The 15,191-nt window shown below is 34.8% G+C and overlaps 3 protein-coding genes across 3 annotated transcripts; 1 reads left to right on the top strand and 2 right to left on the bottom strand.

Annotated features, from left to right (window-relative positions):
* Nucleotides 1-4,579: 4,579 nt before the first annotated feature.
* LOC145130911 (uncharacterized) lies at nt 4,580-6,982 on the bottom strand. Its single transcript, XM_079065665.1, has 2 exons — nt 6,977-6,982; nt 4,580-5,299 (listed from the first exon to the last, which is right to left on the bottom strand). The coding sequence occupies exons 1-2, from the start codon at nt 6,980-6,982 to the stop codon at nt 4,580-4,582; spliced, it is 726 nt and encodes a 241-aa protein (XP_078921791.1).
* Nucleotides 6,983-7,050: 68 nt separating this feature from the next.
* Nucleotides 7,051-7,833, top strand: LOC145130910 (uncharacterized). Its single transcript, XM_079065664.1, has one exon. It carries the CDS (start codon nt 7,051-7,053, stop codon nt 7,831-7,833), a length of 783 nt encoding a protein of 260 aa, XP_078921790.1.
* Nucleotides 7,834-10,849: 3,016 nt separating this feature from the next.
* On the bottom strand, nt 10,850-12,143 carry LOC145133337 (putative WRKY transcription factor 17). Its single transcript, XM_079068282.1, has 3 exons — nt 11,504-12,143; nt 11,289-11,417; nt 10,850-11,199 (listed from the first exon to the last, which is right to left on the bottom strand). Exons 1-3 carry the CDS (start codon nt 12,040-12,042, stop codon nt 11,028-11,030), a joined length of 840 nt encoding a protein of 279 aa, XP_078924408.1. The 5' UTR covers nt 12,043-12,143; the 3' UTR covers nt 10,850-11,027.
* Between the last annotated feature and the right edge of the window lie 3,048 nt (nt 12,144-15,191).

Genomic DNA, 15,191 nt, shown 5'->3' with positions numbered 1-15,191 from the left:
GAAGGTATGATTTTCAAGTCATTTTTGCTAGACTATGTCATACAATTCACACTCAACGTACATGGAAATAGTGGTTACGAAAAATAGGAAAGGGTGTGCTTTCTTGGGGTTCATTATAGTATAATGACATCTGACAATGTAGAGTCCATCAATGTGTTATCAAAGGGTTAACGATAACTACCAATTACAACGTTTATACAGTTCTTCCATTACATGATGCAATAATAGTATTTTTCAATGTCATATAATAAAAGGTAAATATTTAAACATATATACATACAACTATATTATAGAATTATGTGACAAAATATGATGGTTTCCCTTGTCGCATAACTTCAAAATAAAAGCCAATTACCACATATGATGAAAGGGTAATTGAAAGGAGGGTGAGAATGTGTGCATGATGGAGGGTATACTCGGTCGAAACAACACATGAAATGCATGAATACAAGAAAAACAATATTGCTAACCTACAATAGAAGAATTATACATGGATGAAGAAATTGCAATGTTTTGGTATACCATGTGTTCACGCGATAACAACTTTCAAATACCTAATATTTAAATGTTGTTATAAAATGATTGGGACTTATTTCACAATGGAGGTGTATTGAGCTACATACACCTATGAAACCATCATCGTGTTCCATCTAAAAGGAGAGGATTTGATGATTAAAAATGAAACCACTTTCAATAAAAGGGCCAAAAATGGCTTACCTATCCATCTCAATTATCGGTTAACCCAACGAAGTCAGGGCCATCAAATAAGAGTAAGTGTAAATATAAGGTGGATGTTAGTTACACATGTAGCAAACAATATCATAATTTTAATTTAAATAACTTGTAGAATTGTATGTTTATTGAACATAATATTATTTGGCGTTCACAAACTTAATAATGCCATGCTATTTGTTTAAATATGTATTGTACTTCACGACTCACACATTTTGTTGATCATATAAAGAAGTAATACAACAAATGAATATGACAATCTGACTACTTTCAAATATATATAACAAAATATATCTTCTCAGTTTAATCAAATGAAAAATCCACCCTAAACACCAAACGTTTAAACCCTAATGGACTCCAATAAACTCAGTAGTGTTAATTCCTTCATCGTCAAACAAATGTGTATGAAACCATGACAACAAAACTTAACCCTAAACCTTAGTGATATTTCCTGCAAGTGTACTAAGATATTGGGACAACAATATGTAAAAATCATCATTGATGCTATGACTTTTTCAGATCCCTTCTCGGTAAACGACACATTTTTTTTAAATCCATACGACTTCGATTTTAAGTACCTTGGATCAATAAAATGAAAGATAAACCGACCAAGATTTTGTAACAAGTATGTTTCCATGACGAATATAAGTAATTCCGAACTTCGAATAATACTTCCTGAATTGATATTTTAACTTAAAAAAACACCGCCCGACACTTTCAACATCATGAAGCTTAACAAACAAATAATAATAAGTAACGTTTTTTTGTGTAAAAATGAAAAGAGACAGAAATGATCATGTGCTCGAAATCGAAAATCCAAATAACAAGTCCATAAAAAAAATATTTGTGAGTCTGAAATAATGCATTTCATCCTAAATCTACAAGCAAGTAAAAAACTTACAAAACCATATGTATATCATGATACATCTTCATAAAAGTTTAGAGATTTTATTTTCGAGAATTTTTTCTAAATAAAACTGAATAAAACTAGTCATACGTGTTCATATAAAAGTGAGAAAGGAGAGAGAATTTTATTTTCTAGAGATGTTTTTATAGGATCAATGGGGTTAACAACAGACAATGAATGAAACTAAAGAATAAGAAAGTCTCACAATAATTAATCAAAAATAAATTTCGATTAAGTTTTCACAAAGCACTTTTCTCTCACCAAGAAAGATTCCACAAAGTCGTCCCATACAATAAACCCTAAAACATCATACTATACTTATAAATGAGACATTTTTCCTATCACCTCATGCATTTGAAACCCCCACACAAATTTTCAAGCACCTCATGCATTTGAAACCCCCACACATTTTCACCTTCAAATTAATTAATCACAAATCATGAAAGGTTTTATAACTTATATAATATGTTTAATAAGTAATTAATGGATAGTCTACTATAAAAATGTCATTCTATTTGAGTAGACACACAAATACAAATCACATACAAAATTCACAAAGAAAACAAGTTTAAAGGTTTTGTGTTTGTTTGAGGGCTTTAGACCATTTTTCGAGCCATATTATTATGTTAAAGTTTTTAATTTGTAAGTTTGTTATATACTAATTCTTTTTTTATAGTTTTCTTGGTTTAAGTATTATTTTAAGACAACCATTGTATGTTGTGGTTGAAACTTTAATGTAAATTAGATTCGATTCATGTTATCGATCATATGTTATGGAAAGTTATGTAGATAATATTTAATTAAATATTGTATATATGTTTGTATGATTGTGTTGCTTTAAAGTAATAATTAATTAAAAATCATGAATATACAATATTATCAATTGTATCCATGTAAGTCTCTTTTAAAATGCAATTGTCTATCTTATCACTTTATATTTTAGTATATGTTTAACATTTTAATTATAATAATAAGTGTCTTTTAAAAGTTTTCTTTCATTTAATAATAATAATAAGTGGTTTTAAAACTAACGAACAATAATTATAAATAATAAACTCAAATTATAAAAATCATGGATATGTCATATTATCCATGCAAGTCTCTTTTCAAATGCAAATTGTCTATCTTATGAGTTTATTATTTAGTGTATGTTTCACATTTTAATAGTAATATTAAATGTTTCTTAAAAGTCTTCTTTAACATATTAATAATAGTAAGTGGTTTAAAACTAAAGAACAATAATTTTAAATGATAATAACATCAATTTATAAATTACATAACGTTAACAACAAATAAATTGTAATTTAAATTAACATCATTATTGAAATTAGAAAATAATCGCATAAGTAAAAATTTAACTTAATAATCATAAAAATTGTTAAAAATAATATTAAATAGATAATTATATTTAATTTTATTAATTGGGAAGGTGGGTTGATGTTAATGAATAATATTGTTCAAAATATTATGTCAAAGTTAATGTCAATAACATAACCACTTTAAACATATATTTTTCAACATTTTAACAATATATTTTTAACCTACATTGTGCAACACATAAGAATACGTCTAGACCATATATACAAGGAAGTATAAACTATCTATAGAAATCCCTACATATCAGGTGTTCAAAACAGACTATACATAGATAAGATGCTAATCACTAAGATTGTGGATCTATAAACCGTGGGACAAAAGAAATCTTCATGCTGACGCTAATGAAGACGAGACAACGTATTTGACGTTGATAGATGATCAGCATGAATTAGGTTTGATACATCAGATTATAAGGTTTGACCTTACAGTTTTTATGAAAATGAAATAGTCACACTTTATATACTACGTTAAGTAAGTGGTCACTTCAATAAACACATAAAAGTTTGGTTATTATATATATATATATATATATATATATATATATATATATATATATATGCGTAAATGGTTTGTAAGGAGAGTTTACTATTTATATTGGGTTGCTATTTCAAATCAAAATTTATTAAAATTATATCCAAGTTTTAAAAACCGGTTTGAACCGGCCGGTCGAACCGGTTGGACCGGGAACCAGAGGAGAGAGCGGTTCAACTATCACTGGTTTTATGTCGATTTCTGAACCGGATTGAACCGGCCGATTTTTAGAAAAACCCGGTTGAACCGGTCAAAATAAACCAGTTGAACCGGTTAAAGCGAATAAAAACACATGGAAAGAACCATTTGAATAAAAACTTTGGTGATTTTTTTCAAATCTATTTAGTTTTCTCTAAATAAAAACATGTGGTAAATGTTATAAAGTTTTTTTTTGATGTGTTTGTATTCATCTAAAACTACATATTGTTTCGTTATATTTTATTTTCTTTTTGACGTATATGGATTGATGTAAAACACTAAAACTTATGGTTATATGTTATTTTAATGTATTTGGATTGATCTACAACTTATTTTTATGTATATTTCTAATGTTTGAACTAGTAAACGTCAAATTCATGATTTATAAATGTATGTATGTGTAGGAAAATAGGAAAAAATATAAAAATTATAGAAACTGATTGACCCGGCGGTCGATCCGGTTAAACCAATAACCATACCGGTTCAACTAAAAAATCAGTTTTTAAAACATTGATTATATCACATTAGGCTGGAGGGAGTGGTGCTACAAAAGTTGCACTCCCTTTATTGCCACGTAGGCGACACGTCATTCTTTACCACAAAAGTGTGGTTTCATGTCACACCCACGGAGTGGTGTCACACTTGATTTTTTTAGTTAAATAAAAACTATATTTTTAATAAAAAAACATTCATTTCGTTACTTCAAAAAAAAAATAACATTACATTCTGTTGCTTAAAAAATTGCTAAATACTTCAAAACAAAAAAAAAACACTAGAAATTTTAAACCTACAAACTTCAAAAAACATACATTAAACGATTAAAAATAAAAGACACTACATGAAGTCGTCCTTCGAGAACTCGTCTTCCGGGTCATCCTCTGGATCCAAATTGAGGTTAATGTGTTCAATCCCGTAAGTGTGTTCCACCAAGTCCATACGAAGATTGTGAAATGTTTCATTGCAACGAACCTCTGCTCTCTTTTCAATGTACCCGTCGCCTCCAATTTCTATTGCTTGTGTCGCGGGAATGGTTTCCTCTTCATCATACTTACATATTGCTCTTCCTTCATTTTTGATAATCATATTATGCAGTATTATACATGCATACATGACTTCATGCATTTTTTCCTCACTGAAAAAAATTGTTGGTTTTTTCAATATAAACCAACGTTTCTTGAGAGCTCCAAAAGCCCGATCGACATCCTTCCTAGCTCTTTCTTGAGCTTTCTTGAATTTTTTCCGACGAGTATCATTTGGACACGTAAACGATTTAACAAAAACTGCGTACTCAGGATAGATCTCATCAACTAGATAATAACCATATTTATATGGTGTTCCCGGCAATTGGAAAGAAGAATCTGGTGCAGATCCTTCGTATGTGTTGTTAAATATAGGTGAACGATTAAGAACGTTAATGTCGTTAAGGGATCCAGGAGAACCAAAAAAAGCATGCCAATTCCACTGATCATATGATGTCACCGCTTCAAGTATGACCGTTGGATGCCCATGATCACCTCGGGTAAATTGACCATGGTGTGAGGTAGGACAATTTTCCTATGCCCAATGTAGACAATCCAAACTTCTTAACATTCCAGGAAAGTCATGTACACTAGCATAATGAGATTGCAATTTCATGATGTCATTGCGTGTAGGCTTACATAAATATTTTGGACCATAAAACTGAATAATAGTTTTGCAAAAATAGTGTAGACTATCTCGTGCAGTCCTAGCTGACATCCTAAAACTATCGTCCAACGCATCAGGAGGGATGTCATATGCTAATTGACGAAGTGCAGTTGTGCATTTTTGTAAAGGGGTGAAACCGGATGTACCTCTAGCATCGGTCCGTTTCTCGAAAAATTCACACTCCCTCGTTAGATCTTCGACTATACGTTCGTACAATGTTTTGAACATTCTGAAACGCCTTCTAAAGTAGTATCATTGAAAAGTAGCATTTTCTTGAAAGTAGTCTTGTATCAGACGTTGGTTTGCATCTTCACGATTTCTATAAATAAATCTTCGGGTTCTCTGTTCAGCACTGTTGGATGCCCTACTGCATTCCGTTTCATACGTTTGTTCCGTAAATTTAGCAGCAGTGACAAAAACATCGAACATAACATCAAATTCTTCAGAAGAATTGGACGAAAATATTTTTTTGATTTTTTTAGAGGTAATGTAGTAGAAAGATAAAAAAAATCAAGGATTGAGAGGTTTAAATAGATGTTAAAGGTTAAAAGGAAAAAAAAAATTAAAAAACCTAAATTATGACCGTTTGCAACGGTCAAAATGGCTGCCCAATCAAATTCAACCAAGGACCGCTCCCTCCGAGAGCCGTATCGCTCCCTCAACCGCACCTAGACCGCACCCAGAGGACGGTGTTTGTGCTTATGTGGCAAGGGGGAATGCGGCCTCAGCCGCGCCACTCCGCCTGGTCTTACAATCTTTCTTATATAGTGTACAAGATTCTAATAACCTTCTAAAGATTTTTTCTTTGATCATATCATATTTTCATATTTACATTTTTCAATTCTCAAGAAATTTTGATATAATATATTTTATTATTCATAATTTTAAAGTTAAATTATTGCTATATTATAAGTTTCGATTTTAGTTCTTTACTATATTTTAAAGTTCCGTTTTTAATCCCTTATATAATTTTTTTTATAGTTTTTATTTTTATTAATTTCTTTAAAATACACTTTCAAGTCTAATGTTTGTTACCCTCCTCCATATATAATTGTTTGGATCGAAACTTTAGTTTGATATTTTGTTGTCCACTTGATATGGTATAATCGTCTCATGTTAGATGTCGTCTATTTTGATATTTGTAAATCACATTCTATATATAAATTGCAAAAACGGTTACCTCACGCATTAAAATTATTTTTTATTGTCATACATAATTTCTTATAATTTTTTTTATAGTTTTTGTTTTTATTAATTACAAACAAGTTCTTGGTTCCTACACAAGATGTCATAAATACCACTTTAGGCTACCCGGTATCAGGGTAATGTCACGTGTCTTGGGCTGAGGTGGCATGCCTCCCCCCGCGTGAACAACGCCCCCAAGTCTGGTGGGTTGTGTGTGGCGTGAGGCGGAAGACGGGTGAAGACGACATCTTTAATTGGCCAATTCAATTTCGAACGTTATACATATATATTTAATTTCGGACCATTTGACTATTAAAAAAAACTTTTTATTACTTTTTCAAATTCTCTCTCTATATATACATCCATTTTACATATAATTTCAACTAAACCACACTCACATTTTTTCAAAACAAACACACACATTTAACAAAAAAATGGATAATTTTCCACCTCCGATTTCTTCGTCATCCGATGATAACGATTCTCATGCGGATTTGATATTGTATACGTTGTTGTCCGCGACACGAGACATGGTACGTGATATGGGCGAAAGTTCAGACATCGAGAAGAAGCATAGAAAATGGATCAACCGGGATCGTGAGGCGGCACATGAACTTTTGGTACGTGATTATTTTGCCGTTGATAGTTTACATGATCTATCGAAATTCGAAGAACGTTTTCGTATTAGTAGAAATTTATTTTTACGTATAGCTAGATATTTGGCACGTAATTATGAATTTTTCCAATTACGATGGGATGTTAGAGGTAAACGCGGTTTTACTACGATACAAAAATGTACGGCCGCTCTTAGACAATTGGCATACGGCATCGCCGCAGACGCATCAGAGTATCTGAAAATGTCAGAAATGACGGGTCGAGAGTGTACATATCTATTTTGTGAGTATGTCATAGAGCTTTACCGTGACATATACTTGCGACATCCGACTAAAAGCGATGTCGAACAGTTGTATGTCGCGCATCAAGCTAAACATGGTTTTCGGGGGATGCTTGGTAGCATTGATTGTACAGATTGGGAGTGGGCAAATTGTCCCAACGCGTGGCGTGGCCAGTTCACGCCAGGTGATCATGGGGTGCCGACTATTATTTTGGAGGCGGTTGTTTCAGATGACGAGGAGGCTGACGATGGTGACGACGAGGAAGATGACGATGATGACGACGAGGCGGATGATGCCGGTGACGACAATGACGACGATTAGAATTTTTCTATTTTTTTTATGTTTTTTAATTTTTATTTTATTTAGACAATGTAATGCTTAATTTTACTAATTTAAGTTTTAAATTTCTATGTTTTTAATTAATGAAATGTGGTTTTATTTTTTTATGTTTTAAAAAATTAATGTATGTTATAAATTATGCTTTTTAATTAATATAATGTTCGATATATATATATATATATATATATATATATATATATATATATATATATATATATATATATATATATATATATATATATATATATATATTACCTACGTCCCAAATTAATTGTCCACGTTTGACTTTTGAAATATTTATTTTTCAACTTTGATATTAAATATTTTTCTTTTTGATAGATAATACTTAATGCAAAATACTCCCTCCGTCCCAATATTATTGTCCACAGACAAAAAACACACATATTAATAAAAAACATTAATTACCATTAACTTTATTTAATAAAATGACAGTTTTGTCCTTACTTTGCATTTAATGTTCCATTAAATGCTTAGTTGGTTAAGTAATAATGAGGAGGTATTTTGGTAAAAATGTTATTATTTTTAGAAGTGGACTATTATTTTGGGACAAACCAAAAAGGAAAGATGGACTATAATTTTGGGACGGAGGGAGTATATGAATGGATTGTATTTTTAATGTCTTTTCATTGTTATAAGTTTCATCAAGTAATATATAACACAAATAAAAATATTTAAGGTCAAAGTTGAAGAAAAAAGATTACATCAAAAATGGACAATTAATTTGGGACGGAGGGAGTAAAAAAAAGAATTTGTTGAACGGTAACCATTTTCAATATTTAGTGGGTAGGTAGTGGGTTGGTTGTGAAGCTGACGTGGCGCACATGTGGCAACACTTTTTCGGTTGGGTGGGTGTGACCACTCCCCAAAGCCTTAGGCTGGAGGGAGTGGTGCCACCGAAACCGCACACCCTCCCCCGCCACATAAGTGTCACGTCATTTTTTACCACACAAGTGTGGTTTTTTGCCACACCAAGGGAGTGGTGCCACACTTTTATTTATTTATTTATTTATTTTTTGTTTTTTTTTAACTATTTTATTTTAGTAAAACTTATTTTTTTAATAAAAAAACATAATTTTAAAAAGATAATATTTCATTAATTAAAAATACAAATACCATACATTTCTTAACTTAAAAAAAAACCTAAAAATTTAGAAAAGCAAATTAGAAACATAAAACCTACAACTTAAAAAAAAAAAAAACACACCAAACGATTAAAAACTTGAAGAAAAAAACTAGAAATTAGCCACGATTTATGTAACGTTTTTTCACTTCCTCCTTCATCGCCAAAACCACTTCAAGCTCGGCCCCGGTCATATTCGACGTGTCCGTCGGTAGTATTCGCATGTTGATCTCCCTTTGTTTCCGGAGCTCTCTTTCAGAAGCAAGTTGCAAAATCTTGTCCATTCTGTCTTTTATACCCTTCATGTCGGCTCCCATTTCTTTTAACTCATCTGAATCCGACGCTTTGCCTTTGCCTTTGCTTTTTGCTTTGTCTCTTCCCATTGGTCGGGAAGGTGGTGAAACTGGAACAGGTTCATCTTCGTTCAGATCAAATTGAACACGAGCATCTGATGTAGTGTGGTCGGACTCAGATGTTCTGCTGCGTTTTGAACCACTGTCCATATGCTCGTCTGTTGTTTTGCTACTTTGCCATTTCTTATTATCTTTCACAAAATTCCAAACTTCAAGAAACTTGAAAGCCTTCAGATTTTCTTTTTGATACACTTTCAACGCTTTCTTCAAAATCATTTCATCGCTTTCTCCGCTTTTCCATTGACGTTTCATGTTGTTCCACAAGTCATTAAACAACATGATTTCCTTGTTCATCTTCCCCCATTTGGAGTACACTTGATGTTTTGAACGGTATTCTCCACGGTTCATTCCTTTATGGAACCTGTGTAAAACGCGAAACCAAAAGCGGTCATGCTTTTGGTCTTTTCCAACTGTCGCATCTTTTGAAATATCGATCCAAGATTGTGCCAACACTAACATTTCGAGAGGTTCCCAACATTTAGCCTCCGCCTTCTCTTTTCTTTTAGTTGCTGCTTGAGTGGGCTGAGTTTCTGTAACGAATTCTGGTTCGGAATCAAAGACGACCGTTTCTTGTTGTGTTTGTGTTTGCTGAACAAACTCGGGTTGAGACAAAAAATCAAATGGATTAAAATTTGTGTCGGGTTGTGGTAGTGTTTGTGGTAGTGGTGTTGTTTGTGGTAGTGGTTGCGCTGGTCGTTGTGGAAAATACGGAAGCATACCGCCGTAGTGGTAATACGGAGGTGAGAAAATCGGTTGATCAAATGAAGGTATTTGGGTGGTGGTGTTTCTAACAGGTGTTTTTTCTTTGCTGGGCCTTTTGGAAGAAGACATTATTCAAATAAAAGTTGGATGAAAAGATTGTGTAAATGTTTGTGTAAAGGTGGTGTAAATGTTTTGATAATGGTAACATTTATATATATGGAGTAAAAGTTTAAAAAAAAATTACACGAATTTATGACCGTTCAATGGTCAAAAAGGTGAATAAAGCCCCAACCAATCACAAGCCACGGTGCTCTACAGCCGCAGTGCGGCCAAAACCGTGCAAGACCGCGGTCTGGGGGCGGTGTGCGCGGTCCAGGTGGCACGAACCGCGGTCCCAGGCCGCAGCCACACCCTGTAGCCTTATAATATATAACAAAAATAGATTATATTTATTTTAGGGTTTACCTAATATGATATTAGTCTAGAGGCTTGTGAGTTTGTCAAAAAGCTTGGCTGATGTCGAACCACCATTTGTCAATAAATAAACAAATTAAAAAAACTTACATTTCTCCTTCCCCACCAAGAGGTTAACCAACCACTCATTTGTAAGCACATAAAACCAAATTCACATGTCCTTTTTTATTTATTGTACGTGGAACACCATTTATTGTTTTTTTTAATGTCAATTTTGACTTTGGATACCTTGGAATAAAACTTTAACCCAAAATCGACGACAAAGAAATAAAGTCTCTAAACCATATCGCATTCATATTCGAGGAGCATCTTTTTTCAACCTTTTCTCACATATACAAATCACATCCACCATTAAAAAAACCAAAAAATAAAGTCCTTTCATTGCCTGCTACAATTGACTACTGAAAATTTGCGCCAAGTGCCTGGGGCCCACTCTGTCCCCTAATTCACTTTGACTGTACCACTACGCCGGTCAAACCTGTCAGTATCGGCGACGGATCGTGATGGTGAATGTGCTCTCCGTCGTAAGTTACGAGAAGCATCTTTGAATCATCTAAAGCTAACTCAACGCTCTTTCTCGCCGGACATCCTTTTCCGGTGTTGCATTTGTAATAAACTCTGTGCATTTCAAAGGAATTCAAATCAAGATCTATAGATTTATAATATAAATTGTGCTTAATTAATCGAAGTGATTTGTAATCAATTACCTAGGATAACGTGATCCATCGACACTCTTCTCGCCGTATTTCTTCCACGAGAAATCATCGGCCGGTATGCTTGTGACCCTAGACCCGGTAATCGGAACTCTTCTTATTTCACGTTTTGATGAGGTTTTCCTGAAGAGATAGTGTAAACGAAATTAGTCGACGGAATTGAGGCTTACGATAATGGTAGATTTAGAAATATGTTGTTTGCTAAATACCTTCTTTTGCAACAGTGACAGCCACTGCGAGAAACGGAGTGGTGTTTTGTTCCAGATCCTTGCAATGAAACTGAAGGACGGTCGGCGCGGCATCTTTTCCGGTGAGACGACGGAAGTGGAGGTTTCCGAGACGAAAACGCCGGCGCCGGAGCTACTATACCTAAACAACCAAACTGTTTACCGTTTGAAACAGTGGCTTCTTCTCCTATGGCCAACGGAGATACCAAAGAAGACGAGTTTGTTGACCTAGACGACGACGACGTCGTCATATCCGTTACGGACTTACCAAAACACCATTCATTTGACGCTTCCGTTGACCGGATAAAAGCCGGCGCCGATTGCGTGGATGTAGAAGGACCGTGAGAATCAGAGGAAAACGATGATGATGATGGTCCGCGGCGGAAACGAGCGTGACCGGTCCGTTTCAAGCCTGATACGGCTTGATTGAAATTAGAAGAGACGGCGAAGTCATGATTGGTTAACTGGAACATGCGATTGAGGTGTTCTAGGGTTTGAACTCCGACTAAATCAACAGCCATGACTGTATATTGTTAAGAACTTGAGAGATGAGGGATGAGGGATGAGAGATGAAAGATGGGAAGTGTTTATGGAGATTGAAGAAAGAATGGGGGTGGGAGAGGGGGTTTATAAAATAAGGAAAGTAGGAGTCAAAGGAGATGATCAGATGGGTTTGACTTCTGGGGATTCCATTAAAATACGACAACGCTACTCATCAATAAAGTCCAACAAAAACTGAATATATATATATATATATATATATATATATATATATATATATATATATATATATATATATATATATATATATATATATATATATATATATATATATATATATATATATAGGCTCGTTTAGGCTCGCGAGCTCACCAAATTGTTCACGAGCCGAGCCCGAGCTTCATTTTAAGGCTCGAATCGAGCTCGAGCTTATTCAAAATTGAACGAGCCGAGCTCGAGCTTGGTCAGGCTCGGACTCGGCTCGGCTCGTTTACACCCCTATACGTGATAGATTACTTACCCGTCTTAATCTGTCAAAAAAAGGTTTTGAGCTTCAATTAATTGGTTGTCCAGCGTGTTGCTTGGGAGTAGAGTAGACTGAGCATATCTTTTTTTATTGTGTTTTGGCAACTAAGGGAGGAGGGAGTCGTTCCCACTGAACCCACTGCCACATAAGCTTTTCTCTTTGATTTTTCTTCATCTTTCCCAACCCACAACACACGAAAATCCTATCTTTCTCAACCCACTCAACCCACCCAATTAAAAAAATATATATTAAACAACTAAGGTAAAATCTTAATTAGCAATAGAGTTACCGTCTGTACCACTTCCTCTTCAGCGGATTGCTTAATTGGTTTCACTAACCCACTTCATCCTCTATCTCTATTTTCTCTCTCTCATTTTCTCTTGTACCATGTGTTTTATGTGACATCCCCTAATTTCTCGGCCAGAAAAGACCGATTTAATTTATGTTTTTAAAATAAAATCAGAGAAATCCTTTTTAAAAGATGTTACGGAATTGGTCCCCAAAACAAAACATGATAAAAGTTTATTAAAACCTTTCATTAAGAAATATATAATTTCATTTCATATCAAAACCTCGGGATGTCATGTTCCGATACAGATCAAAAGCATAAACAAGACTTTATAAGCCTTACAACAATTATTTACAACTACTGGCCTATAATCCAAAATTTTCTCATCATCCTCCGACTATGCTCGGTGTCCACTACCTGTAACATAAAAAGCTGAGTGGGTCAGGCTTGGGAGCCTGGTGAGCATATAGGGTTTTCAACCCACAATAATAATAAACATATTAAGTTCACCAATCAACAATAACCCTGATTACCCATTCCCGTTGTCCTCACTTTACGTCTCTAAACACCTATCACAAGGGACCTAGCCTAAGGAATATCATCGGGATGGACACTACTGCTAAGGGGACTCCTCAGCCATATATGTCCTAAAGGCAACCATGAGGGGGATGGAGTACGCCAATGAACATTTAGTTCACCAACACCTACGAGTTGCGAACCTGCTAGTGTTCCACTGGACTGTCTAGAAAGGTCTGTGGTCGTCATCTATACTCCGCTAGACGACTACAACAACAACAACAACATCGAGGCCTCTCACCATTTTAACACACATCGACTATTTTTTCTACCCATGTTTTACCCAACATATTTGTAGATCAAATACATATACAGTTTAAAACTTGTATAAAACATCTATTCAGCAGTCACATCAAATAAACAATTAATATATTTACACATAGCACGTATTTTAAGGTAAATACTTCATATCTATGTATAAGGTGAAAGTGACTACACACCCACATGATTTACTGATAATCGGGCAGCACTTCGTTTCCTAAAACGATCGTTTTTAATAAAACCGGGAGTTTTATTGAGAAATCGGGCTCTGCGAGGGTTGGGCTTCAAAACCGAAAAGATAAATTTCACGGGCACTTCGGGACGTGTTTCGGGTGTTTGGTATGATACCGGGGCTTTGGGGGAAGTTGGAATGAAAGAAATATTGAAAGAGGGGTGAAAATTGACAAATTTCCAAAGTATCCCCGGGAGGTCTCTCACCCTTCTATTTATAGGGGCGAGGCTTCTGATCGGACTGCTGAGAGGCTTCCAGGTGGCAGCAGATCCGAAGAGGAGTCACATGGGTCGCACGTGCGAGGGTCCTGCTGTAGGCTTCTGATTGGACCGAAGTCTAGGTCCGAGGTTCGGATCCGAAGCAAGAGGGAAGGGAGACAAGTGGTGCGAAGGTCGGACACACGGCAGGTGGTGCGAGGCTCAGACGAGGCTGCACACGCGTCACTCCTCGGATGCGCCACGGCTTCGGATGACTCAGCAAATTTCGGACACGTGGCACGCATGGAACGAAAGTGACGTGGCCGAAGCATGACTATGCGAATTTTCTCGATTTTTGTGCAAAAACTTCTAAAATCTATAACTTTCGCATACGAGCTCCGTTTTTGACGTTCTTTATATGCACGCGTAGGTAAAATTACGCTCTACAACTTTCGTTTAGACTTCGTCGGCTAATTTTGACTTTAATTTTTATATTATTATTTTTAACAGACCGGGACAGGAAATCCGTTAAAAATTCATAACTTCTTCATCCGACGTCCGTTTTCGTCTGTCTTTTTACCGTTGTACTACTATTGACGAGACCTTCGATTCTTGTTTAGGTTGTGTCGGCTAAAAATCACTCGATCTAAAATTCGAGTTTTTAGCTGTCTGCTGCTAAGCTGAAACTTAGAAAAATCATAACTTCCTCATACGAAGTCAGATTTGGGCGATCTTTTTATACATACTCTCGGTTTGACGAACACTACGACTTTCGTTTAGATCACTAAGGCTAAAAAGTAGTTTATCAAAAACTCACTTTTTACGTCATTCGGCACCGTGCCGGTTTTGTCGCGAAACTTCGACAGGTCATAACTTCTTCGTTATAACTCGGATTTCGGTATTCTTTATATATCTGTAATCCTTGTCACGACCACTACAACTTTCTTAATAAATATCGGCTTTATCTAATATTTATTTTCGACACTCATTTTTATTCTTAATTAATTAAATCATAGTAATTAAGCATAAAACACATAATTCACATAATATTCACATAATTCTTTTTCATTTCTTCCAAAATGAGTTAC

The sequence above is a fragment of the Lactuca virosa genome, chromosome 8 (assembly GCF_052849685.1).
Source record: "Lactuca virosa cultivar CGN04683 chromosome 8, Lactuca_virosa_CGN04683_v6, whole genome shotgun sequence".
In the NCBI taxonomy this organism is placed as follows: Eukaryota; Viridiplantae; Streptophyta; class Magnoliopsida; order Asterales; family Asteraceae; genus Lactuca; species Lactuca virosa.
The sequence above is the reverse complement of the archived record's forward strand: the minus strand, read 5'-3'. Positions and strand labels throughout refer to the sequence as shown.